A 27,428-nucleotide genomic window follows, 5' to 3' on the forward strand; every position below is an offset into this window, starting at 1 on the left:
GTTAGAAAGATCCCATTGAAAAGATAGGATACGCAATTTACGTAAGGGGATCTGCGGTATGGAAAAGTCGCGGCTGAAAAGTGAGCGTTAGACCCTTTAATCACTGACTCCAAATACCGGCGGTAGCCTAAAACCAGCGTTAGGAGCCTCTAACGCTGGTTTTCACGGCTAACGCCAAACTCCAAATCTAGGCCTTATTTTGTAAACTCTATAGCAAAAACAGGAAGGGTTTATTCTCATATAAATTAGAGCATTTAGGTATAGGTATATAACGTTCATGTACATGTAACGGCTGCCATGAGTCTGTACTCACATAAATGCACATTTATTCACGCCGCTGTGGTCACTATAACCACAGTGATCACCTGGAGATTAAAACTTATATAGAGGCTTTATTTTATAGAGTGGCTTAGGGGCTTTAATAAAAGGGTTATCCTTTTTGATGGCCTAGTGTATAGGTATTTGACCATGTGTATTTTTAATTTAATATTTTTATAAAAATTGTACTTTCGCTTTACATCCCCAAGACACACACCGTTAGAAGAAGCAGGCCAGCTCCCTAAAGCTCCTCACTGTAGCCTGGCATTTCCGGGTCTCTGGGGTGTGATGATGATGGGCCACTTGGCCACCTCATATGTGGGGGCTAAGTGCACAATTAGTTCTGAAAGCCCCCCATGACAATGCATGGTCGTCATCAACACTAAAGACAATGGGGCCGATTTATCATTTGTCTGGTGGACATTATCCGCTGTATCGATCATGTCCGCCAGACATCGATAAATGCCGACAGCATACACTGTCAGCATTTATCATTTCACAAGCAGTTCTGGTGAACTGCTTGTGCAATGCCGCCCCCTGCAGATTTGTGGACGCTAGCAGGGGTGTCAATCAATCCGATTGTATGAGTTCGGGCAGATTGATGTCCGCAGCCCCAGAGGCAGCAGACGAGTTAAGGAGCAGCGGTCTTAAGTCTGCTGCTCTTAACTCCTGTTTCCGGTGAGTCTCAAGGCTTGCGCGGAAACAGGGGTATTTGGCCCCATTCGGGCCATGATAAATCAGCCCCATTACAGATATGAAAGTTGAGTTGCAATTTTCAATATTTAGACAGGTTGTACAATTAAAAAAATAAAACTTTCCAGTTCACCTCTATGATCAAAAGTACGTCTTTCTTCTGATATCTGTTGTTGTACCATGGCCAATTTACATGAGAGCATACCTAGGTAGGGTCAGGATTGTGCGTGTGTCTTGAGCACTATATGGCAGCAGTGTTTGTAACTATATATTTAAATGGACATCGCACTGTAAAGTACCCTTCTTTTAATGTGTTCCCTATGATCTATTTTACCTGCTGGAGTGTATTAAATGGTTTAGAAGCAACTTGGTTACCTTTATTTTGTCATTTAAAATAGCTGATTTTGCCTACGCTTAAAATGAGAATACTTTGTATTATCTAAAGAAAAGCTATGTAAACAAGACTTAGCAGAAGCCCAGTAGGGGTATTAAAATGTTACTTTTCAGTTGCTCTTTCTAAGGGCCTGATGATCAAAAACTCCTCAGCATGGAGAGAAATTACACAAAATCTTTTTGTGCATTATATTGTAATGTAGGTTCCTCTCCTTGACATATAGAAGCCTAGATTAACAGCTCACAAGGCACAATTTGCCATTCTAAAATTATTTGAGGGTACTCATAGTACTAACGCGACTTCTTAAATCATCTCTCCAGTGTGGAGAACATTAGCTGATCGGGCCCTTATCTTATCTCTTTGACTATACACAAAGGCTCATGCTAAGGAGGCATTTGTGTATAGAGAAATGGATAAGGATGGCTGCTCTTTCTGCTAGCTCATTTAAATTGGTTGTTTTGTCAATAAGCAAAAATATCGATTTAATTTAACACAAAGGGATGTTTTTTTTCCAATTCATCTAATACTATAATTTATTACCTTCAGTTTTAATTTTGTGAGAGTCCAATACATAAACAAGTTCATATTTTCCTCCCACTGTTCCAGAAAGTGTATAATGGGTTCCGTAGGTCTCCAAAAATTCATAATATACCCCTTTATCATAAGTAGTTGGAAGAAATGCTATATCCTCAAGGAAAGTACTTGATAGCATTGCACCTCGGCTCCTCAAATGAAATGTTCCCAACTGTACAGATCCGGACACTTTCATAAATATTTTGTTCTGGGGAAGATAAAAAACAGTTATCATATGTCTCAATTGCTATGAAATATGTATACTGTGCTCTAATAGTACATTACACTAGCAGATATCACCAGCACTCAGAGCAGATGCAACCAGGGAATAGAAGTCACTGCATCCTATGGCAGTATGCTGTGTTCTGTAAAATGTACGTGCAAACTAATTCCTAGGTAACCCCTTAATGGCAGACATTTTCCACTGTTACGCCCTGTACAGCACCCACTTCCTGGGCTGGGGCAGCGCAAGTCTCACAGACACAAGACCATACAATTTCTGCAAGCGTCTCCATGATCACATGCCTGTCAACGGTGTGCTTACAATACATAAGATACACGGCTCACCTTAAAGGGACAGTATACACTCATTTTCATATAACTGCATGTAATAGACACTACTATAAAGAATAATATGCACAGATACTGATATAAAAATCCAGTATAAAACTGTTTAAAAACTTACTTAGAAGCTGTCACTTTGGCTCTGTTGAAAAGGTAGCTGGAAAGCCCACTGCAAGTGGCAAATAAGACACTCCCCCCTCCCCCTTCTTTTGCATATGAAAAGACCCTTTACACAAACAGGAGCAAGCTGGAGTAGGTAGTCGAGCGTATTCACATAAAACTTTGGGGCTTGGTTAGGAGTCTGAAAATCAGAGCAATGTTATTTAAAAATAAACAAAACTATACATTAATTAAAAAAAAAAACTTTATGGGCTATATAAATAGATTATCTACAAAACATTTATGCAAAGAAAAAATGAGTGTATAATGTCCCTTTAAGCAACACCCACCTCAACAGGGAGTGTAGCGCTTCTCTTGTGGCAAATTTCTTTCTTATCTCTTAGAGATCAGGTTGGGAGATCTCGCCTATATTAAGAAAAGCGTGTGTGGCATAATCATTTTTTGGCGCATTTTGATACTTTCTATTCTCACTGCTTGTTCCACTATCGCTGCACTGATCACATGACCTCTACCTCCGGCTGACTGAATGCTCACAGATTGGAGTCATTCAACTACAGCATTTCCCCTCTGTGTATTATGTAACGGACGTATGTGTTGTTATCTGCAGTTAAAAGGTTAATAACCATATATTTATATGTGGCCCTTAAAGGGACAGTCAACACCCGATTGGTGTTGTTTAAAAAGATAGATAATCCCTTAATTACCTATCCCCCAGTTTTGCATAACCAACCAGTTATAATAATACACGTTTTACCTCCGTAATTACCTTGAGGCCCATTTATCAAGCTCCGTATGGAGCTTGTGGGCCCATGTTTCTGGCGAGTCTTCAGACTCGCCAGAAAGAGCAGTTATGAAGCAGTGGTCTAAAGACCGCTGCTCCATAACCCTGTCCGCCTGCTCTGAATACGGAGAGCGTATTTCTCTCTGCATTCAGTGAGGTCTTGCAGACCTGATCCACACTGTCGGATCAGGTCTGCAAGACCTTTGATACATAGGCCTCCTTGTATCTAAGCCTCTGCAAATTGCCCCCTTATTTCAGTTCTTTTGAAAGACTTGCATTTTAGTCAATCAGTGCTGACTCCTAGGTAACTTCACGTGCGTGAGCTCAATGTTATCTATATGACACACATGAACTAATGCCCCCCCAGTGGTGAAAAACTGTCAAAATGCATTCATATTAGAGGTGGCCTTCAAGGTCTAAGAAATTAGCATATGAGCCTCCTAGGTTTAGATTTCCAGTAACAATAACAAGAGAACAAAGCAAAATTGGTGATAAAAGTTAATTGGAAAGTTTTTTAAAATTATATGCCCTATCTGAATCATGAAAGTTTATTTTGGACTTGAGGCTTCTTAAATATTGATCTGTGGCCCCCGTGTGTTAGGAATTGGCCATCACTGTTTTAAACTATAAATGCTTTAGCTAGACATGTCATTGTGCCAACATATTCCTGGATTTGTCCTTACCCATACATATTTGAAGAAGAATATTACACTTATAACTTGAAAAGTTGAAATTACTAAGAAATTATTCCATGGATCAAATTGTTTAGATTGGAATGAGGCACTGAACACTGAAGAGCTACATTGTGGCGCCTTAGGCTAGATACACATATATAATAATAAAAAGAAGTCACTCAGCAACTCAACAGCTAAACACTGGAAAGAGAATGAAACAACTTGAGTGTTCCAATACCTTTGCGTTGATGTATTTCTTGATATTTTCTAAGCGTTCGGTTTTCTTGCTTGTTATTCCCAATCCTCCAGTAATTGTGGTATCATTTAATTCCGTAGGGGTATATTTTAAAGATAGAGATAATCCAAAAGTGTTCGTATTTTCCTCAACCATTTTTGATATCAATTGAACAGAATCTTCAAATGTTTCAGTTGTAAAACTTTTATCTGCTCGAGTCTAAAAAAAAAAAATTGTATGGATAGAAATATAACATTTTACTAACAGAAAACTAAAAATACATATTTGTAATATTTTCATTAAGTATTTTATAAAAGGTTGTTAAAAGTGATAGTTACAGCAACACAAACATATACAAATATATGTAAAAAGCACAATTTGTAATATTTTTTTAAAAACCTCATCACATTCCTATAGAGAAGCTAATTGTGGAATCTATTTAAAAAGGTCCCATTGATTTTAAACACTATGGGAGATATTTATCAAAGGTATGTTGGACCTGATCCGACACTGCGGATCAGGTCCGATATACCTCGCTGAATGTGGAGAGCAATACGCTCTCCGTATTCAGCATTGCACCAGCAGCTCTTGTGAGCTGTTGGTGCTACACCGCCCCCTGCAGACTCGCGGCCAATCGGCTGCCAGCAGGGAGGTGTCAATCAACCTGATCGTACTCGATCGGGTTGAATTCCGGTGATCTCTGTCCTCCTGCTCAGAGCAGGCAGACAGCGTTATGGAGCAGCGGTCTTTAGACCGCTGCTTCATAACTGCTGTTTCTGGCGAGTCTGAAGACTCGCCAGAAACACGGGCCCTCATGCTCCATCCAAAACTTGATAAATGGGCCTCTATGAGCCAGATTACAAGTGGAGCAATATTTGCACTGTGTAATACCAGCGACCGCTAATGTGCACTGGTATTACAAGTTCACAGCAATATTAAGACATAAATATATATGTATTTAAGCATATACATATATATTTACAGGGAACACACAGTTCCCATAGACCGCAATGTAAAGGCACTTTTCAGTGCATTTTTTTTTCTAACACCCCACTCCCACCAGCTTTAGCCCCAAAATACTGCCTAGTGCAGTAATCTTATTTAAAAATAAAGATGCTGCTATCTTTAATTTTTTTAATAAAATATGCTAGACTGTATTTTAGGGCAATTTAGGGCACATTAATCAAATTAACTAGAGATCTGATCTCTGGTTAATTTTATAAGCACTAATTGCTACTTATGGCTGACAAATTTGCCCGTTTGCAGGCGCGAGATAATTTAGCGCTCCACTTGTAATCTAGCCCTAAGTACACTTCATGGTTTCAGGGTTACACTGCACGTATCTGAAGAAAAGTTGCTGCAAACAGGAATACGTAAAAAAAAAAGAAACAAAAGATGGGGGAAAGAACGATAAGATAATCTGCATGAAAAGCCCTGTAATTAATTAATTAGGAATATAAGCTATTGGTTGTAGTAGTTACAAGCTTTTATGCCCCAGGGTGTGTGCAAAGGAGGAAGACAATTATTGTATAATTGTCAAAAGAGCATACAACTGAAAAAGATTTGCTCACCCCTAGGTAAACAAGTTAGTGATTACTGTACTATAAAGGTATCAGTAGGGATAATATGTAGAAAATCTTTATTTAAACACAGAACCATTCATACCAGCAACGTGATTTAAAAACAAAAGCCTGAGAAATCCATTAAAGTTATATCTATATCGATAAAGTATATAAAGTGAGTACTACAGCAGACAGAGAAATAATCTCAACTAAACTCCTTCAATCCGGTAGCTATTTTAATTTTAACTTGTATCGGAAATGTCTGCACTGTGCTGAGTAACAAAGCAACTAATGACGATATAGGTTAAAGGAATCAGGCAAGCAGTTTAAAAATGGATATACAGTAAAAGCTAATTCAATATGGGGGCAACCAAGACTAGAATGTCCTTTTAATGAAGTATTCTTTGGGGTGAAATGCTGATAAGAGTTGTCATCTGGAATCAAATATTTCTCTTAGGATCTTCTTGTCTTGTCAGTTAATATATATTAATCAAATCTAAACTGTAGTAGGAGGGGAATTGGTACAAGCACATTTTATATACTGCTGCATAATGTGTAATTGAATAGGCTTCAGATCATTTTTGCCAAACAAAATAGTTATATTTAGAACATTTGGGTGATAAAAAAGGAATCCAAAACATAAAGAAAAACCAGCGGGCCTCCAGGCAAGGTAAAAAACCTTTATTACACTTCCATTAGGAATAACAGTGAAAGTTGAATAAAAACTGCACGACAAGCAGTGCTGTCAGCCTTACACCTGACGCGTTTCGGCTAGTATGCCTTAATCGTAGATGCTTACACAGTGTCTCATTGAGACTTAAATAACACTGTGATTAGGCTAAATGTGAGAGGCTGCAGTTCATTAACTTGACAAAATAATTGATTAATAACATATGGGCGTCATGAAATAACTCCAATAGCTTAACAGGGTAGTAATAATTTTACAGTTGTATCATACATTGATAAAAGACTTAACATATTCTAAACACTCCATGATAAAAAAGGAAGTCACAAATAATGATATATGATGACCAATTATATTTCATGATAAACAAAAAAAGTGTAAATAGGAAATGTAATAATTATTATAATTAACAGATTAAACACAAATCAGCTCCAAAGAAGCAAATCACTATGGCTACTTAGCTGAACACATCTGCTGAACTAGTAACAAGAGACATTTGTGTGCAGCCACCAATCAGCAGCTAGCTTTCAGTAGTGCATGTCTGCGCCTGAGCCTACCTAGTTATACCTTTCAACAAGGATAAAATGTGCATAAATACATTTAATAATAAAAGTAAATGGAAAAGTCTCTTAAAATCGTATGCTCCATCAAAGCCAAGAAAGTTTAATTTTTACATATGTCCCTTTAATATATCTTAATTGTTCTTAAATATGTAATACAACTAAATTATAGTTTGAAAAAAGACACATTTTGCTCCACATCAATATATAATGTTTCTCTGTAACATTTGGCCATAAAAAACATATTTGCTTGTATTATTATCACTATATTTTGAGAGTACAAACAGTAATAGAGCAGATTCCAAGGCCATAATGTATAATAAAGGCAACCTTAGTGCTGTGCTTTCTTACTGATAATATTCTATATTGGACTTTTTTGTCTTTATTCAGAACTAATGTTGATCGTGTTTAGATTTTGTATATAGATACATGCTTATGCTGTCCGCCTTTAATATTGCACAAGCATTAAACCAGCAACGCTTGTGCAATGCCATCTCCTGCTCGCTTGCAGCCAATCCCAGGGGCTTTTAGATGGCAAAGAGGTTAAGGACCAGCTGTCTTAAGACCGCTGCTACCTAATTATTGTTTCACGCAAGCCTAAAACTATGGGCCTCCGAAACAGCAATCGCTGCTTGGTAAATGGAGCCCTATAACCATTGTAAACACTGATATTCACCTTAGTATATGATCTCATTTAAAAGATGAACTTTCCAATTTTAATGCTTATATTTGCTTTGCAAAAGAGCATAATTCATTTGAGTAATTGTCTGTTTGGACATCAGCTTAAACTTAAATAAAGTAACTAGGGATACTGCTACAAGCCAGCAACAATACAAAAATAAAAAAACATACTTTTATTTATTTCATTTTTTTTAAATTGGGTCAGGACAGGCCAAGAAAAAAAGTAAAGCTTATATACTAACCGAATCAATCAACTAACAAGGGCATTGCTAGATCCTTATTGAATTGTAAAAATGTGAACTTTCAATGCCTTTCCAATCTAAATGCAAAGTTGCCAACTGTCCCGTTTTTCCGAGGATAGTCCCATTTTTGCTTCCTGGCCCTTACTTTTAAGTGTGTCTCTTGGTCTATTTAGTCTGTATTTAGGCAATTATGTGTACAGTGCAGTACTCCTACTACAGAGGGCGCTGTGGCTTATGATTTTACTTCATTGCCTCTAATCTTATATATGTATGTAAGTTTTGTCTGAATCATGAAAGAAAAATGTTGGGTTTCATATCTCTTGAAGTGTAGTCAGGTAAGGAGAGCCATGAAATATGTTGGCTCTTTATAAATAAAGAATATTATTAATAATAATAATAATGATAATAATAATATCAGGATGGGTAGACTAGAATGCAATGTGTGAGGAAGTATAATATTGCACAATTTGTAATTGCCTTTTATTAGCAGGGGTTTAAGACATCAGGCTCTTCATGTGTTGAGCCTGGAATTCACAGATCATACAAAAAATATACTGGGGCATTTCTGTGTCTATTAACCCACTGCCCACAATCATTGCAGCAGCAAAGATCAGAAATTACTATTTACCTCATAAAATGCCACCTACTTGTGAAACTTTCAATAGTGTCTTAGCACAGGTACAACATAAAAAAACAAATCCTCAGTATATCTACATATATTATTTTCTATTCCAGCAGCCCCAACACAGCAGTTAGCAGGTTAAACATAATGTGGTAATATCTGTCTAATTTCAGGCTGTGTAGCATCTTTATAAATTAAATTGAGTTCTTTGTAGTGTCATCCTATACAGATGTTAAAGGGGTTAATAATTTAACCCTTTCTTGCTTATTTTGTTACTTGCTGTAAAGTTATTCTTCCTATGCCAGTTATGTGCTTGAGAGTGAGGGGCTGATTTATGAAAGTGCGAGCGAACATGATACAGATTCAGAGCTTGATAATTCAGACCCTAAGAGAGGAGATGAGAAACTTGCTGATTTAACAGTGCAAAAAGAAAATGCTCTTATATGTTAGAACATTTATTATGTGCTGTTCCCTGCATATAACTATGTGTTTAAACCATGTAAAGCAGGGGTTAAGTCCTGCAAAAAAAGTGTGGGAACTCACCAAGACTTCCACCCTCCCTCACAATTAATTTTGTTTCATTCATATATATATATATATACACTAACACTTACACACACAGTATTTATATGTATATAATCTATAGACTTTGGTTAATGAAAGCAAATTAAATCCAGTGAAGCATTGAATGGTTGCCTTTGAGGTTGAGAATCCTCCTCTGTCACAGTCTCACCCACTTAAGGTGCAATAGTTCTATTTCTGCTGAGGGGAGCTAAATAACCCCAGAGCAAGCCACACAGAAATGTAAGCTCCATGTGTAATAAAAGATAATAAAGATAATAACAGGGGTCATAACACAGCAGGACCGCTGACAATCTTACATTTAGTGTATTATAGGAAGTGTTACTGCCCATTACTAGAGGATCTTACTATCCCTCTAACCAGACTGTGGTCCAGCTCCTCCCACCAGCATCAGCAGTGTTTATTGAAGTGTTTCTGTTCTCTGTCCAGAGAGAACTTAGTTCCTCCTGCAAAAATAGTACAGGAACTCCGTTCCCATGCGTTCCCCCTGATGTAAAGGGATAAAACGCATAAAGTTATCTCTGTTGCAGCAATGTACTACTGTGAGCTACCTGAACACATCTGGTGAGCCAATGACAAAAGACAAATTTGTGTGGCCACCAATCAACAGCTAGCACCTAGCAGTGCCTTGGTGCTGCTGAGGATATGCACATATTATTTTCAACAAAAGTACCTAAGAGAACAAATTAAGTTTGATAATAAAAGTGACTTTAAAAATGACATGTTCTGTCTGAATCATGAAAGTATAATTTTTCCTATCCCTTTAAGCAATCAGTATGGCTATATTATACTACTAGTATTTTATGTGCTTGCTTTGAGGTGGATTGGAGTGGGCGGGGCTATGCAATCCATAAATGGGCATGGCTATGGTTTAACCATAAATCAACAAAAGAATTTATCACAAGCATTTGTTCATTTTTCAGTAATGGGACATTTATTCAATGAGTATCAAAAAACTTTCAAATTTGTCTGAAAATGAACGCACATTTCTAACAGATATCATATACAAATTTAAGGCAACTGTGGTCATTATCACTAAAAATCACTTTATGTTGTCAATATATATTAATATTATTATGATCTTGTTTTGCAGTTTACTGTTCATTTGTTTTTATAAACAAAGTATTTTTTTTTAGATACAAAGCATTGCTTTTTTATAAATCTATATCCATTTTCTAAACAACCACATGGCGCACCGTTTTTGTTTTGGTGTCATTTAGTCTCCTCTGTAGTCAGCCAGAACACCAATCAAAAAATTTGAATATCAAGCCACACGTTTTTATAAATAACTTGGTAATTACCGATTTTGAAGAGCTGATCATAAACTCTGACAATTATTCATAAAAAAATAGACCATTGAAAAGTGACTTTTTTGTGTTCCACAAAAATAAAGTGTTTGATATTACAGTGCTGTTTGTGCTGATTTTAATGTCTTACCTGATAAACAAGAGACGCAACGTTCCATGGCTTTCGGTAATAAAGTCTTGTGTTACCATCTCGAACTCTGTCACAAAGTCCATTAAAATATTCATTGTCAAAAGGGTTACTCCTAGTGTCCATACCCAAGATATTCAATCTAGAAAAAGAACAAAGTTCTATATTAATTAAAATTCACAATGTTTTAAAGGCTACAACACACAGTATTTCAATATGTATTAAAGTTCTTTGGTTTTTGAGAAATGGAATAGTCATGTGCTGAATACTTTCTGTGGGAGCTGTCCCTGTCAGCCAGTGACCAACCATTAAATATCAGTTGCACTTCGTGCTACTTTCATGATAGAACAGTTTTGAATACAACGTCCCTTTAACCTGCAAAGTCCCAAATGTAAGTATTGTACTGGTAAACCCTTGATTCAATCAGTGCTGTTTGTAAGCAGATAAAACCATGGATAAGTGTATAATGGTGGCCAAGAAGGGTCAAAACACTGCTAAGTTTGCAAGAAGTACATATGGTGGGTTGGGCTTCAAAATATGGTGACGTTTTGGTGTTAAATTTACCCATGGGCTGAAGCTCCTGATCTTTTCCCATCCTAAACATTCCCTGGAAATATTTGAAATAACTCATTAAGGAGCAAATATTTTGCAAAGCATTTATAGTTATGTTTAAAACAGATTAATGTGGTCTAGGTCTGATATTTTACACAAATTATTCACAAAAATTGCTCATCCTGGGTCCATGTCTACAAACTCATCTACTCATAAGGCGCCCCTCTAGGTAAAGTCACCCCTAGACAGCTACCTAAAAAGCATATACATAATCTATGATTGAAAAAAAAAAGGATTTGTCAAATACAAATAAATTCAACTGCAGCCCCACAATGATTGGACAGGCTGATAGAAGTGGGCAGAATAGGTAGCAACAGAGAAATATAGATTTTTCACATAGTATCAGGACACTTTCTGAGAGTAATGAAATGTTTACTTCAAGGCACTCTCAAGTCAAAATAAACTTTTATGATTCAGATAGAGCATGCAGTTTTAAGACACTTTCCAATTTACTTCCATTGTCAAATTGTTCACAGTCTATTTATATACACACTTTCTGGGGAACAAGATCCTACTGAACATGTGCAGAGGCTCACAGGGAGTCTGTGATTGGCTGATGTCTGTCACATGATACAGGGGGCCGGAAAATGGGAGAAAAAATAAATTTGTCAGAAAAACATCTGCTAATTCAGAGTAGGAGCCGATTTATCATATGTCTGTCCGACATGATCCACTCAGCGGCAGCTAGCAGGGGGTGTCAATAAACCCGTATCTAATTAGGTTGATAAATGTCCGCCTCTCAGAGGTGGCGGACCAGTTAAGGAGTAGCGGTCTTAAGACCGCTGCTTCTTAGCTGCTGTTTCCGGCGAGCGTGAAGCCTCACGCAGAAACAGATGTATTAGGCACCATACGGTGCTTAATAATTCGGCCCCTGTGTGTTAAATCATTGTCTTTTTATTATGCACTTGTTGATTATGCAATTCTACTGTATTGAGTGGTCCTTTCAGAAAGTAAATTTGCCAGTTCTTTACAAACCCATTTCCTGCAGTTTTTCCTATCTCCGACAGCTCTATGTCTCCACCACGGCAAGTTGGTTTTGGTTCTTGATCATCACATAATTCATCTGAAAAGTCTCCGCAGTCATTGTCAGTATTACACACTAACCGCTTCTTTATGCATCTTCCTTTAAATAAAAAAAAGGTAAAAGATTTAATTGTGTATTGGTCTGACTCTGATCACATACATTGTCTATTTACAAATGATAGAGCAATCCCCAATTTAGATGCTCAGCTATGATCATTAAATGAATTACAGTGGTGGGTCAACAGAAATGTTGTCCTAGATAAGTAGTGAGGATTCCTAATCCCTAACCACAACATAATCCAGGTATAAAAGTATATGCGTGTGTGAAACAATCTGCATATTTGCATGTTGTATATAGTGACATCCTATTAATAGCCATTACGTTACAAATGCTTTAATAATAAGGTCATTATACGCAAATTGCTGGACTCTTCTGCATTAAAGGGACATTAAACACAAGAGTAATTCGTCTAAGCATGTTTAAAGGGACATGAAACCCACATTTTTTCTTTCATGATTCAGATAGAAAATACAATTTTAAAGAACTTTCTAATTTACTTCTATTATCTAATTTATTTCATTCTCTTTGTATCATTTGTTGAAGGAGCAGCAATGCACTAATAGTTTCTAACTGAACACATGGGTGAGCCAATCACAATCGATATATATATATATATATATATATATATATATATATATATATATATATATATATATATATATGCAGCCACCAATCAACAGCTAGAAACTAGGTTCTCTGCTGCTCCTGAGCTTGCCAAGATAAACCTTTTAGCAAAGGATAACAAGAGAAGGAAGCAAATTAAATAATAGAAGTAAATTGAAAAGTTGTTTGAAATTGTATTCTCTATCTGAATCATCAATGTCTAATTATGACTTTAAGGTCCCTTTAAAACCGTAATTAAATATGAATATTGTTTAAATATGCTTTTACATGTTTTCATCTATGGCAAAGGGCTCCAATGCACACACACATATATATATATATATATATATATATATATATATATATATATATATATATATATATATATATATATATATATATACAGTATACAGCTGTTTTATATATATATATAGTGTTACCAAGCTGATAAGCACCACTCTATTTATCACATAAACCCACTTATTCATATGTTCTGATTATTTAAAATACATATCAGGGCACACTGTGCACGGGGGGAGAATACAATTTATGATAACACCAAATAAGGAGGTGTGGGTTAAACCCACATATAGTTCCCTTTGTCCGGCACCAAAGTATGTATGGTTAAACATCTAGCTAAATAGTAAAATTAACAGGGACAGTACTTACATGTATAGTATCTAAATATGCAGAAAAGAAACACCCAATCCATCATATAAAACATTTATCCGGTTAATCTTATAGGACTCAATTATACTTTATTGCCACCTTAAATACAACAACACAAATGTGGGCTCACTTTTTTAGATGACTAGGATCTTTTTATGTTCATTAGATACTCGGAGACCAATAGTGTCAGTCTTGAATCAAAGGAAAACGTATTTGCCGGTATTGTATTGCAGTCTCTGACAGACAGATCACAATGGAACATGGGCATAAAACGTTCTGTTGAGTGGGAGATATATCAAGGCTATCTACTCACAGGGTTAGTTGCGACATATCAAAAGTTACTGATTTTAACAGTTTCTGCAGGAGGATGTTAACAAATCGACTGAGTGCTGTGTGATGCGACTTTATCACCTCCAAGGTTTTACGGCTAAAAAAAAGTTATACGCCTCCCTCACCAGGTGAGATATACCATATCGCCATCAAACAACGCATAGAAATGCAGTTGAATTTGAAATTATCAAAGTGTCCATTTGTTATTCTTTTCTATCTCTCAATTTGCAGTGCATAAGGTGATTTCAATACAGGTAGCCCTCAGTTTACGCCGGGGTTAGGTTCCAGAAGGAATGGTTGTAAATCGAAACCGTTGTTAATTGAAACCCAGTTTATAATGTAAGTCAATGGGAAGTGAGGGAGTTAGGTTCCAGGCCCCTCTCAAAATTGTCATAAGTAACACCTAATGCATTATTTTTAAAGCTTTGAAATGAAGACTTTAAATGCTAAACAGCATTATAAACCTAATAAAATAATCACACAACACATAATATATAATTAAACTAAGTTAAATGAACAAAAACATTTGCTAAACAGCATTATAAACCTAACAAAATAATCACACAATACAGACATCACTTGCATTTTTCTTCAAACAGTTCTTTCTATGCATTTCAATTTGGACTGATTTATAGACAGGGAGATCTTGTTCCTTTGAAATCTGCTCAATAGCTCAGGTCTGGTTAAACTGATTAATTTCAGCTTGCTTGGCTTTGCTGCAACACAAGCGGACAGCTCCACCTACTGGCTATTTTAATAAATGCACTGCTTCTCAATGCTTTTCAATAGCAGTCACATGACTGGAAAAAAAGGTGGTTATTCTAAAACGGTGTAAATTGAACCGTTGTAAAACGAGGGCCACCTGTACTTATATATTATACAAATATAGCAACAATTTATACAATAGAATCAATTTGTATCTATCTAAACATTATGTTGATCGCAAAATTTAAGCTTAACAAACCAATTCAAGTTTTATCTAATGCTAGCTAATTTTAGCTGCTAATTCAAATTGTACTTAGGGTGTGCACAATCTAGAGAAAGATCCACTAGAGGATCGCAGTCAAATTGAATTACCAAGATGATTAGCACCACTCTATTTATCACATAAACCCACTTATTCGTATGTCCTGATTATTTAAAATACATATCAGGGCACGGGGGGAGAATACAATTTATGATAACACCAAAAAAGTCTTTATACTCATCAATACCCCATGAACAGGGCATTGCAGCATCTGAATTTTATTTATAACAGAGAGGACAATTATTTTCAAAACACACCAAATTAGTGAGTAAACTGTTGAGATATGTGTTGAAACACAATTACTAGACATTTGGGGCTAGATTTATCATAGCTGAGGCGTACAGGGGCACGTATACGCGCCCCTGTACGCCTCAGCTCGCCTGTGGCGGGGCAAAATTACCCGTAGGTAATTAACATTGCACACGAGCGCAATTTTGCGCTCGCGTGCAATCCTGCCCCCTGCCCGCGCACAACCAATCACGCGCGGGCAGGAGCTGTCAATCTCCTCGGTCGGACTCGACCGAGGAGATTGAATTTCGCCAGTTCAGAGGTGGCGAAGAGTTTAGGGAAGCAGCGGTCTGGTGACCGCTGCTTGTTAAATTGCGGCGAGCAAGTTCTTGTGAGAACTTGCTGCCGTAAGGGCTTAATAAATATAGCCCTTGATGGCAAGTTCTACCAGAAGATAAGGGCCACAGCAATGGGAACTTGCTGTGCCCCTACATATGCTTGCCTATATTTAGGCAAATGGGAGAAATATGTCATCTATGGGGGAAGCCAAGGCAATAATATTAAGTTTTGGCTTCGCCTCATAGATGGCATATTGGTATTTTGGTCGGGAACAACACAATCATTACATAATTTCATGAAAGATCTAAATACTAATCATTTCAGTTTAAAGTTCACTTACGAATACAGTGAGACTGAAATAACAGTGGATTTGAAAATATCTGTCAAAGGCGATAAAATTGTATATAGTCACTATCCACCCTCCCTGATTAAAAACATTCCCAAAGGCACCGCAGGAAATGTTCAGAAACCATAACGTTCAAACAAGAGGCTGAAAAATTAAGAAATAGATTTACAGCTAGGGGCTACCCTCAAAGTTGTCTCAAACAAGCATTTACAACAGCAATTAAAAGTGGCAGAGATAAATTATTGTATAAAGGTAAAGATACTATCAGTGACAATAAAATTTGATTTATCTCAATCTAAATGGCAAGATATTAGAGCAATATTGGAAAAACACTGGAGAGTATTGACAATTGATAGAGACATTATCAATTTTGTAGGAGATAGACCTCTAATGTCAGCGCGTAGAGCCCCCAATCTCAAGGACAAACTTGTTCATGGTCATTACACAAAAATTGAAAAAACAAATTAGTTACAAAAATATAATGCAAGAGAAGGCAATGTAACATGCAACAAGGGAGATTTTTTGTTGATAAATTTGGGAACAGTTTCAAAATTAGAGATAAAATGAATTGCAGAAGTGAGGGCATTAGATAGTACTATGCAATTGACCCATGTATTACGTGGGCAAAAGCTATAGGGAACTAAAGGAATGGATCAAGGAACATAAAAGGGACATTTCTAATTAAATTAAAACTAGCAGTGTAGCAAGGCATTTAAAAAAAATTACATAATAGCAATGAGGAAGAACTACGCTTCTTAGGCTTAGAGAAGGTAGATCTTTCTATAATAGGTGGTAATCTTGATAAACTCCCTTTGCAGAAAGAATGCAGATGGATCTTTGACCTAAAAGCATTAAAACCCTATGGACTGAATGAAGATATCAATTATGCTCCGTTCCTTTAAATAAATAAAATTAAAACTTGTAAATAACTGTATATAATGAATAAATAATACTCCCTGAAATACTCCTAGATCCTATCTCATTCAACATGAAATACTTTTGGATCAAATCCATTTAGTTTTGAGCAGTTTTAAGACTTTATTTTAGAATTTAATATTGAAAGATATTGGAATAGAAAAAAACTATACTAAAGTCTGGATAAGTTAGTTTAATGTTTAGATAGATACAAATTGATTCTATTGTATAAACTGTTGCTATATTTGTATAATATATAAGTATTGAAATCACCTTATGCACTGTAAATTGAGAGACACAAAAGAATAATGAACGGACACTTTGATACAATATCGTTTCATTCATAAGGGCGGAGAAACATGACGCTTTAAAAGTCAGGTATGAGTGGTCAGAGATTCAGGCACTCTCACTTAGAGTGAAGATAATTTGACTGCGGGATTACAGTAATCACGGAAGGAGGATAACAGCACTACTTGTCCTACCTGCTAAAGACAGAGCAGCGGTATGTTCCCTGTATGGGTGTAGAAGCAAGCTGCTGAGGATAACACAAACTACAATCAAGGTAGGCGCAGAAAATTCAACTGCGTTTCTATGTGATGTTTGATGGCGATATGGTATATCTCACCTGGTGAAGTAAGCGTATAACTTTTTCCTAGCTGTAAAACATTGGCGGTGATAAAGTCGCATCACACAGCAATCAGCCGATTTGTTAACATCCTCCTGCAGAAACTGTTAAAATCAATAACTTTTGATATGTTGCAACTAACCCTGTGAGTAGATAGCCTTGATATATCTCCCACTCAATGGAAGTTTTATGCCCATGTTCCATTGTGATCGGCCTGTCAGAGACTGCAATACAATATCGGGAAATACGTTTTCCTTTGATTCAAGACTGACACTATTGGTCTCCCAGTATCTAGTGAACATTAAAAGATTCTAGTAATCTATAAAAGTGGGTCAACGTTCATGTTGTTGTGTTTAAGGTGGCAATAAAATCATTGAGTCCTATAAGATTAACCTATTATACTGTTTTATATGATGCATTGAGTGTTTCTTTTCTGCATATTTAGATACTATACATGTAAGCCATGTCCCTGTTAATTTTACTATTTAGCTAGATGTTTAACCATATATACTTTGATGCCAGACAAAGGGGTTTAACCCAAACCATCTTTTTTGGTGTTATACAGTATATATATATATATATATATAAACAACTCAGTTCCAGCAAGACCCTCCTACTGGCATCTGCCTGGGTGCAACGATATCAATGAATAGCAAACAAAAAAGTGGCACTCACAGGTCTTTTGAATACAAGTACAACGTACTTTAATATGATGAAAGGGGACTAGATCCCCGAAAACGTTTCATATTAAAGTACGTTGTACTTGTATTCAAAAGACCTGTGAGTGCCACTTTTTTGTTTGATATATATGTATATATATATATATATATATATATATATATATATATATATATATACAGGTAGCCCTCAGTTTACGCCGGGGTTAGGTTCCAGACGGAATGGTTGTAAATCGAAACCGTTGTAAATTGAAACCCAGTTTATAATGTAAGTCAATGGGAAGTGAGGGAGATAGGTTCCAGGCCCCTCTCAAAATTGGCATAAGTAACACCTAATACATTATTTTTAAAGCTTTGAAATGAAGACTTTAAATGCTAAACAGCATTATAAACCTAATAAAATAATCACACAACACATAATATATAATTAAACTAAGTTAAATGAACAAAAACATTTGCTAAACAGCATTATTAACCTAACAAAATAATCACACAATACAGACATCACTTGCATTTTTCTGAAAACAGTTCTTTCTATGCATTTCAATTTGGACTGATTTATAGACAGGAAGATCTTGTTCCTTTGAAATCTGCTCGATAGCTCAGGTCTGGTTAAACTGATTAATTTCAGCTTGCTTGGCTTTGCTGCAACAGAAGCGGACAGCTCCACCTACTGGCTATTTTAATAAATGCACTGCTTCTCAATGCTTTTCAATAGCAGTCACATGACTGGAAAAAAAGGTTGTTATTCTGAAACGGTGTAAATTGAACCGTTGTAAAACGAGGGCCACCTGTGTATATATATATATATATATATATATATATATATATACATATACATACATATCCATAACATCTTTGAGCCTTTATAACTTTTGTGTGCAATATTATTATTGAATAATTTGTATTAGATGGTGTTATTATGAGTATAACTGTACTTTTCTAATGTACTTTTGATGTGTTTTGTGCAACTTTATGTTTCACCAAAGAATTAACCAGAGCTCTGAAGTCATGATAATCATTCTAGCGTAAATTGCAATTGCGCTCATGTGCTTGCGTTAACTTTCAACTCGTAATACAAGCGGGAAGCCCAATGAGTGCAAACCCTCGCAATAAACCCCTTATCACTCGGGTGCAAACGCTTGTGCTTCACTCGTAATCTAGCGCTATATGCATTTAACCCCTTATCACTCGGGTGCAAACGCTTGTGCTCCACTCGTAATCTAGCGCTATATGCATTTAACCCCTTATCACTCGGGTGCAAACGCTTGTGCTCCACTCGTAATCTAGCGCTATATGCATTTAACCCCTTATCACTCAGGTGCAAAAGTTTGTGCTCCACTCATAATCTAGCGCTATATACATTTAACCCCTTATCACTCAGGTGCAAATGTTTGTGCTCCACTTGTAATCTAGCCCTATATGCATTTAAAATATAAATTTTGTATTCAGATCTTCAGTAATCCTATGAATAATAGATGATTATGCTATGAATATTATGTCAATAAATTAAAGGTACATAAAACCATAAATGTTTCTGTCATTATTCGGATAGGACATACAATTTAAAAATAGAAAGTTCCCAATTTACTTCTATTATCAAATATATGGGCTGTCAGGACTTTTTCTGGCAGGCTGTAGGGTCACATTCTTGGTCAGTGAGGTCACCAAGCGATCCTTGTGCGCATGCATAGTGCATTTCTTCAAGGGTGTGGGGCCTGTGGCGGCAGAAAAGTGGCCCCAGGACTGCTCCTAACGAGGGTGTGGAGGTCTGTTACTGAAGAAAAGTGTCCCTAGGAAAGATGGGGTAAAGGCGGGGCCGGGGGGCTGTGGCCAGGGTGGAGGCAAGGCCAGGGGGGGCGGTCTTCAAACATTTGATTTCAATGGCCGGCCCTGATTAAATTTACTTTACTCTATCTGTAGAGCCAAATTTCTACTGTGATTTCATGGCGCACTTCCCCACCTTTAATGGAAACTATTTCACAATAAAGTATTTACATTGTTAGCATTTGTAATCTTTACTTATAACTGAGTACCCTTTTTATAATTTTTTGTGAGAAAAAAAGTTAATTCTGAGACTTATGTGTGCCCAATAGGTAGATCAGAACCTCCTACCTACCAGTAGACCTCTGTTGTATTCAAATATTGTTAAATGATTTCCTGTTTTTTACCCCAACTAGTCCTAGCAAAAAGCAAGCTGCCTCCCATTGAAAGTAGTGTTCTCTGCAGAAAATGTTGCCAGCCGGGTGGCATTATGAAGTAGCCGGGTGGCATTATGAAGTAGCCAGTGGCATTATAAAAGTAGCCGGGTGGCATTATGAAGTAGCCGGGTTGGGGCAGTGTAATATTTTCTAATATTATATCGTGTTTTGCTATCCAAAGCACAAATTAATTGCATAATTTAACATAAATGTATTTAATGATAATGTGTGCAATAAATATGGAATATTTTTAATATTAGCTAATTTTAGCTTAATATTGGCTACAATTTTAGCCGGGTGGTTAAATAAAAAATCAGCTGGGTGGTGCACCTGCTAAAAAGGTCCTGGGGAAAACACTAGAAAGTAATGAAGCTCTCCATAATTGCAGGGGAGAGTATATGCATTGTGACTTGCATGTGATTCTAGTTTTATATACATTTTTTTTATATAAGCACATTGCATTATTTGAGACACACACACCAAATTTTTGTGAGATTAAAAAGCAGGATCTGCAGGTGTAAAAATTCGCCAAGGCTGAAATTTACAATTGAAGTAGAATTTTGATTCTTTCCTGCATACTTAAAATAAGAATTCTACTATATACTTTAAATTTGCATTTTGCTGCATACTGTTAATACACATTTTAATATTGTTAATAGACACAAAACACAAATTCTAGTGTCGTTTTCATGAGACGAATTTCCAAACGAATGCACCAAGAAATGTAAAGAAAATTAACAAATACTGACAAATGTTGTTAGCATTAATTTGTTTCCTTAAAATTACCTAAATTACCTAATGGGTTAATAATACCTCTAGCGTGCTGGAGAGCCACGCTATTCCTGACCCTTCTTTACAGAGCCCCAGGGGCAGAACCAAGGGCCTGCACTAAAGACTTCTTATTAGCGTGCCCGGAGGGTCGAGATTAGCACGGCTCTCCAGTGAGCTAGAGGTAAGAATGTAACACTACAGGTGAATTTGTAGCAAAGTAACATTTACATTTGTTTAATTTAAATTAATGTATATGTACCACGAATATTCAGCATCCGTTTAGTTTAAACCGAAAAGAATACCGATTTTTGAGCATGTCTAATTTTGAATATGATTTTTACTTTAAACTTTCATTATAATTATTAAACTGCTATTGTATTGAGCACTGTATTGTCTCTCCAACACAATATTTACAAAATATTGTCTTCTGAGCAGGGAGATTAAGGAAATCCAACCCTAGCAAGCAGCAAAAAAATAAATAAAATAATACTTCTACTCTAGTTTTGGGGTATTTGTGGTTTCTAACAGTGCCATCTGTGCTCACTACGTTTCACTGAAAATGCTGTAGTGGAGCATGCTAGTAATGTTGCCATTATAAACTACACACAAAAAAAACACAAAAAAGAAAATGTGTTAGAGCATTTTTTATTGCTTTGTTGCTTGCTTATAATGATTTATCTTGTCTCATTTACTGAGGACAACTATGCACAGCTATAAATGAGCTTCTAGAGTGAGTAGGCTGTTTAAGTCTGGAGTCTGCACTTTCATTCCTTGCAGGATCTTGAAAGCCCACATTTTACATTACAGGAAAGGGGACAAACGGCCTCCCAATGCTCTCTATATCAGAGGGGCAGTACCTAATTCTGACCTCTGTCTTGCTGTCCCTTGAGACAGCCTTTGCAGAATCTCCTTCAGCCCTGTTCCCAGACCACACAGACACGCCCACAAACCTTCAGACACACCCACTGACAACTCCAATACCCCATGCACTATTTACCTGTGACTCTCCCCCTACTGACATTGCCCTGCCTACAAAATGGCAACGTCCTCTCAACCTCAAATGTGTCCCTAATACCTTCAGACAAATGTTGTGAGGTATGGGACAAAATAACTAATGAAAATATATTGCAAAGTGTTTTTTTATATATACAATTAAACACATGCATTGCAATTTTACCGTTTTTAATGTCCCTTTAAGGTATATATAAAGTATATATATTTTATAAAAAATAAAAATGGTTATAAACTGGGGGGGGGGTGCTTGTGAAAGTGTTACTGTTGAACAATACACATCAGGGAGTTTCCCTTATTAGCCAATGACAGTTAATCCCTAGGCATGAATGAACACAAATTTGAATGTGTTGTTATTGATTAAAACAGCTTTCCATTGAACTATTTTATGCATAGAATATTGTCTCTATAAAGTATGTTGTGAAAATGGCAGTTATTTTTAAGTTTGTATGCATAAATACAAAAATACGCTGCTCCTTAACTCGGAGGTGGCGGACAGCAATCATCCCGATTGGATACGATTGGGATGATTGACACCCCCTGCTAGCGGCCGATTGGACGTGAATGTGCAGGGGGCGGCATTGCATAAGCATTTCACCAGAAATTATTGTGCAATATTAAATGCTGACAGTGTATGCTGTTGGCAAATGGCAATTAGCAATGTCGGGCTACAGCGGATCATGTCCGCCCGACAGTTAATAAATCTAACCCATAGTCACCATCTCATGAAAGTTAAATTGGAGTTTGGCTTAGTTTGCAATAGTTTATCTGGTTGTACAAGAACATTAAAAGGACATAAAATAGAACATTTGCTAATGTATCAGATCATTGTATTATTGTGCAATTGTTTGCATATACTGTAACTATATATTGCAAATACAAAAAAGAGAAAATTAGCTAAATCTAATTATAGACATAAACTAAAATATCTCTTCTCTGGCTTAACCAAGAGATTTTGGCCCAAATTACAAGTGGAGCTCTAGTGATAGCGCAACAATAGAGAACAAGCTGATATTAAAAGTTCATGGTTAAAATTAGGTAACCAGAGAATGTTAGATCGGCCAACATTTTTTTTAGTGCGTCCTACAGTTTTAGCAGCTGTGCTAAGCTTCATTAAGTAGTGAGTTATGTGTGACTGAAGACCTGAGGTTATAATATAAAAAAAAATCCATTTTAACTAATATTTATAAATATTTAAAGCAAAAAATATCTTTTTCATTAAAATAAACTTTTAAATACTGTTTTAAAGGAATATGGTATAGAACAAGGTGCTGAATTGTGGAGGGCTCAAAGATATATATATATATATATATATATATATATATATATATATATATATATATATATATATATATATATATATATATATATATATATATATCTGAGCCCTTTCCAGTCAAACACCTTGTCCTATACCATATCCCTTTAAATCAATGTTTTATACATATATATATTTTTTGAAAAGTATAACTTTAATATGTAACTTTTTGTGGTAGTTAACCAATTTTACAAACACACACAGACATATAAATAAATATATACATACAGTATGCCTCATCAAGTCTATTAGGTGAGGAATTGAATCCAACCTAGAGACGTTAGTGCACCTGAGGCTTTTGCACTACCATTTTGCCTTAAACTTGTTATGAGAGTGCAAAAATAAGAGCACAATTAAGTTAACGAGTGTTGTTAGGGCTCAAAAGCGCTAATATTTTTGCTCTCCACTTGTGAACTAGGCCTTTTTTTTATTTCCATGTCCCTTTAAATTGTCTTTCGTGGTGCTTGTAAAAAAGCACAGTACAGAAATATTTTTTTGTATAAAAAGGTTAAAGCTGTTTATTTTGAAACTAACATCAAGGGTGTGCTTATTCAGTACTAGTTTATTGGATAAGAGCAAAGAAAAAGCACAAAAAAATCTTTAATTTTCCTTTAAAGGCACACTGAACCCAAATGTTTTCTTTTGTGATTCAGATAGAGCGTGACATTTTAAGCAACTTTCTAATGTACTCCTATTATAAATTTTTCTTCATACTCTTGGTATCTTTATTTGAAATGCAAGAATGTAAGTTTAGATGCCGTCCCATTTTTGGTGAACAACCTGAGTTGTCCTTGCTGATTGGTGGATAAATTCATCCACCAATAAAAAAGTGCTACCCAGAGTTCTGAACAAAAAAACACTTAGATGCCTTCTTTTTCAAATAAAGATAGCAAGAGAAAGAAGAAAAAAATGATAATAGGAGTAAATTAGAAAGTTGCTTTAAATTGTATGCTGTATCTGAATCACACAAGAAAAAGAAATGGGTTCAGTGTCCCTTTAAGTTTAAAATATTGTCAATTGTTTTAATAAACACATAAATATATTACCTGATTCGCACTGGTAGTCGCTATTTGGGCAAACAGGTGGCTCAATATCACAGGGCTTGTCAGGTTTACAACTCTGTGTGTCACCCAAAGGGCTTAAGCAACGTTTTCCTCCATACTGACCAAATGCCACAATACTCCTTGATCGATACTTAAAAAAAAAAAAAAAATTATGTTTAAATTATTTTCAAATATAAAAGCAAAAAAGTCACAGAACTACTCTGAAGTGATCTATGTTATTCTTATTAATCCTTGATATTTGGATATTTTATTTTTCATTACTTCCTTATTAATAAATAATCAAACAGATAACATATTAACAGATATTAAAGCTATTCTTTTTCAAAAAGCTGACAAAAATTAAGCTATGTTTAACTTATGCTCTGTGATTTGCTGCTCAATGCACAACATAACAATACAGGCTCACAGTATTTGTGCTATGAGTAATTCATTAACACGTTTATCAAAACACAGTGCAGGGAAAATGGCTTGGTAAATATACAGTTCAGTCTTAAAAAAAATGAAACTAATGATGAGATTTGGTTGTTCTGTTCATGTTAAGTGTGTTTAGAGAGAAAGGAATAGTGGTTGTAGTTGTGGGTGTACAGCTGCTAGCTCTGACACCTATCCTAGTGCTCTGACACCTATCCTAGCGCTCTGACACTTATCTAGCTCTTTGACACCTATCCTAGTGCTCTGACACCTATCTTGCTCTATGACACCTATCCTAGCTCTCTGACACCTATCTTGCTCTATGACACCTATCCTAGCTCTCTGACACCTATCTAGCTCTCTAACACCTATCCTAGTGCTCTGACACCTATCTAGCTCTCTAACACATATCCTAGTGCTCTGACACCTATCTAGCTCTCTGACATCTATCCTAGCGCTCTGACACCTACCCTAGTGCTCTGACACCTATCTAGCTCTCTGACACCTATTCTAGTGCTCTGACACCTACCCTAGTGCTCTGACACCTATCTAGCTCTCTGACACCTATTCTAGTGCTCTGACACCTATCTAGCTCTCTGACACCTATCCTAGTGCTCTGACACCTATCTAGCTCTCTGACACCTATCCTAGTGCTCTGACACCTATCCTAGTGCTCTGACACCTATCATAGCTCACTGACACCTATCCTAGTGCTCTGACACCTATCTAGCTCTCTGACATCTATCTAGCTCTCTGACACCTATCCTAGTGCTCTGACATCTATCTAGCTCTCTGACACCTATCCTAGTACTCTGACACCTATCCTAGCGCTCTGACACCTATCCTAGTGCTCTGATACCAATCTAGCTCTCTGACACCTATCCTAATGCTCTGACACCTATCTAGCTCTCTGACACCTATCCTAGTGTTCTGACACCTATCCTAGTGCTCTGACACCTATCTAGCTCTCTGACACTTATCCTAGTGCTCTGACACCTATCCTAGTCTGACACCTCTCTAGCTCTCTGACACCTATCCTAATGCTCTGACACCTATCTAGCTCACTAACACTTATCCTAGTGCTCTGAAACCTATCTAGCTCTCTGACACCTATCCTAGCTTTCTGACACCTATCCTAGTGCTCTGACACCTATCCTAGTGCTCTGAAACCTATCTAGCTCTCTGACACCTATCCTAGCTTTCTGACACCTATCCTAGTGCTCGGACACCTATCTAGCTCTCTGACACCTGTCCTAGTGCTCTGACACCTATTCTAGTGCTCTGACACCTAGACAGAATTGAAGCAAGCAAACATCAGAGACAGAGACTTGGATTAAGAGTTGAAGTAAGATCAGGTGATTAGTCCAGAATTGAGAGCAGATTGCAAACTAGACTGACATTGTGCAAGACTATAAGAACAAATTGAAAATCAGAAAATGTACCCATAAAATGCAAGAAAAACACGAACATTGAGGCTCACAATCTGCCCACGTTATCAACTAAACATTGACCACTAAATGGACACAGAGTTCAACATCCAAATGCACTTGATAAATACTCATCACCCACAGATCGATCTTCTGGATCTGCACATGCTTAGACCAGAAAAACAAGATGGCACAGCCCATGCCAACATCAGCAATGGCTTTTTTTTTTGGATGACAAGCCATGTTGTCAATGTTTCTGATTGGCTGTGGAGGTGAAGGGGATGTGATTTTAAGATAAATACACCATTTTATATTTGTGTTGTTTTACTTAGTGTATACTGTAACCCCCCCCCCTCCAAAAAAACAATCCCATTTAATCAAAAATGAAAGTCAGAACAATTAGAATCAACCATAAAGTGTCTTATAAACTATACTTGTAAATGTTATAAACGCACTAAAATACTGTAACCTAATTCTGCAGATGTGTAATGATAAGGTGCTGCTGTAGATAACGTTGTATCATGTGCTTGTGCAGCCATGTAATATGAACAATAAGATACCTTTGTGTGTGGGCACATGCACCTTAATCCCTGCCATTGACTGTGTGTGTCTGACCATCCACACCCTCTACCCTGCGCACACATATTCAACCCTTCCTCTATGTTATGGAAGAGTTAACAGAATAATAGTATGCTAAAGGAAAATATTGCAGCTATACTTTCTATACTATTTTACTCTCAATCCAATCATTTCAGCTGCTGTATTGTGTATTGCTCAGAACATAATCATTTAGGTAGATAAATAGCAGAAAGTAAATGTTGCCTTAATTAAATTATCTAGTTTCTGTATTTATCCAAACTGTACTGGCTAGCTGTTCAATTTTTACCATATTGGGCTCCATGTACGAAGCAGCGAAAGCATAAAATAATGCTGTAAGTAATGTTTTGAAAGGTTATGTCTGATATCTGAATCATCTGTACTCTAGCTCCAGTTCATAACCTCTTGTTGCAGCATTGCTGTTTCTGCAGCCCTCCTAAAGTTTGTTAAAGT

General features: G+C 36.5%; 1 protein-coding gene across 1 annotated transcript in view; it reads right to left on the minus strand.

The window, feature by feature from the left end:
• Window positions 1–1,945: 1,945 nt before the first annotated feature.
• LOC128644091 (complement component C9) overlaps window positions 1,946–27,428 on the minus strand; it is a gene marked incomplete at its 3' end in the record, with an annotated part of 30,073 nt that continues 4,590 nt past the window's right edge. The window contains 5 exon segments of the mRNA XM_053696808.1: window positions 1,946–2,186; window positions 4,356–4,571; window positions 10,724–10,862; window positions 12,308–12,455; window positions 24,523–24,670. Of these exon segments, the coding sequence (XP_053552783.1) occupies window positions 1,946–2,186; window positions 4,356–4,571; window positions 10,724–10,862; window positions 12,308–12,455; window positions 24,523–24,670 (892 nt within the window).

The sequence above is a fragment of the Bombina bombina genome, unplaced genomic scaffold (genome assembly GCF_027579735.1).
Source record: "Bombina bombina isolate aBomBom1 unplaced genomic scaffold, aBomBom1.pri scaffold_627, whole genome shotgun sequence".
Taxonomy (NCBI): Eukaryota; Metazoa; Chordata; class Amphibia; order Anura; family Bombinatoridae; genus Bombina; species Bombina bombina.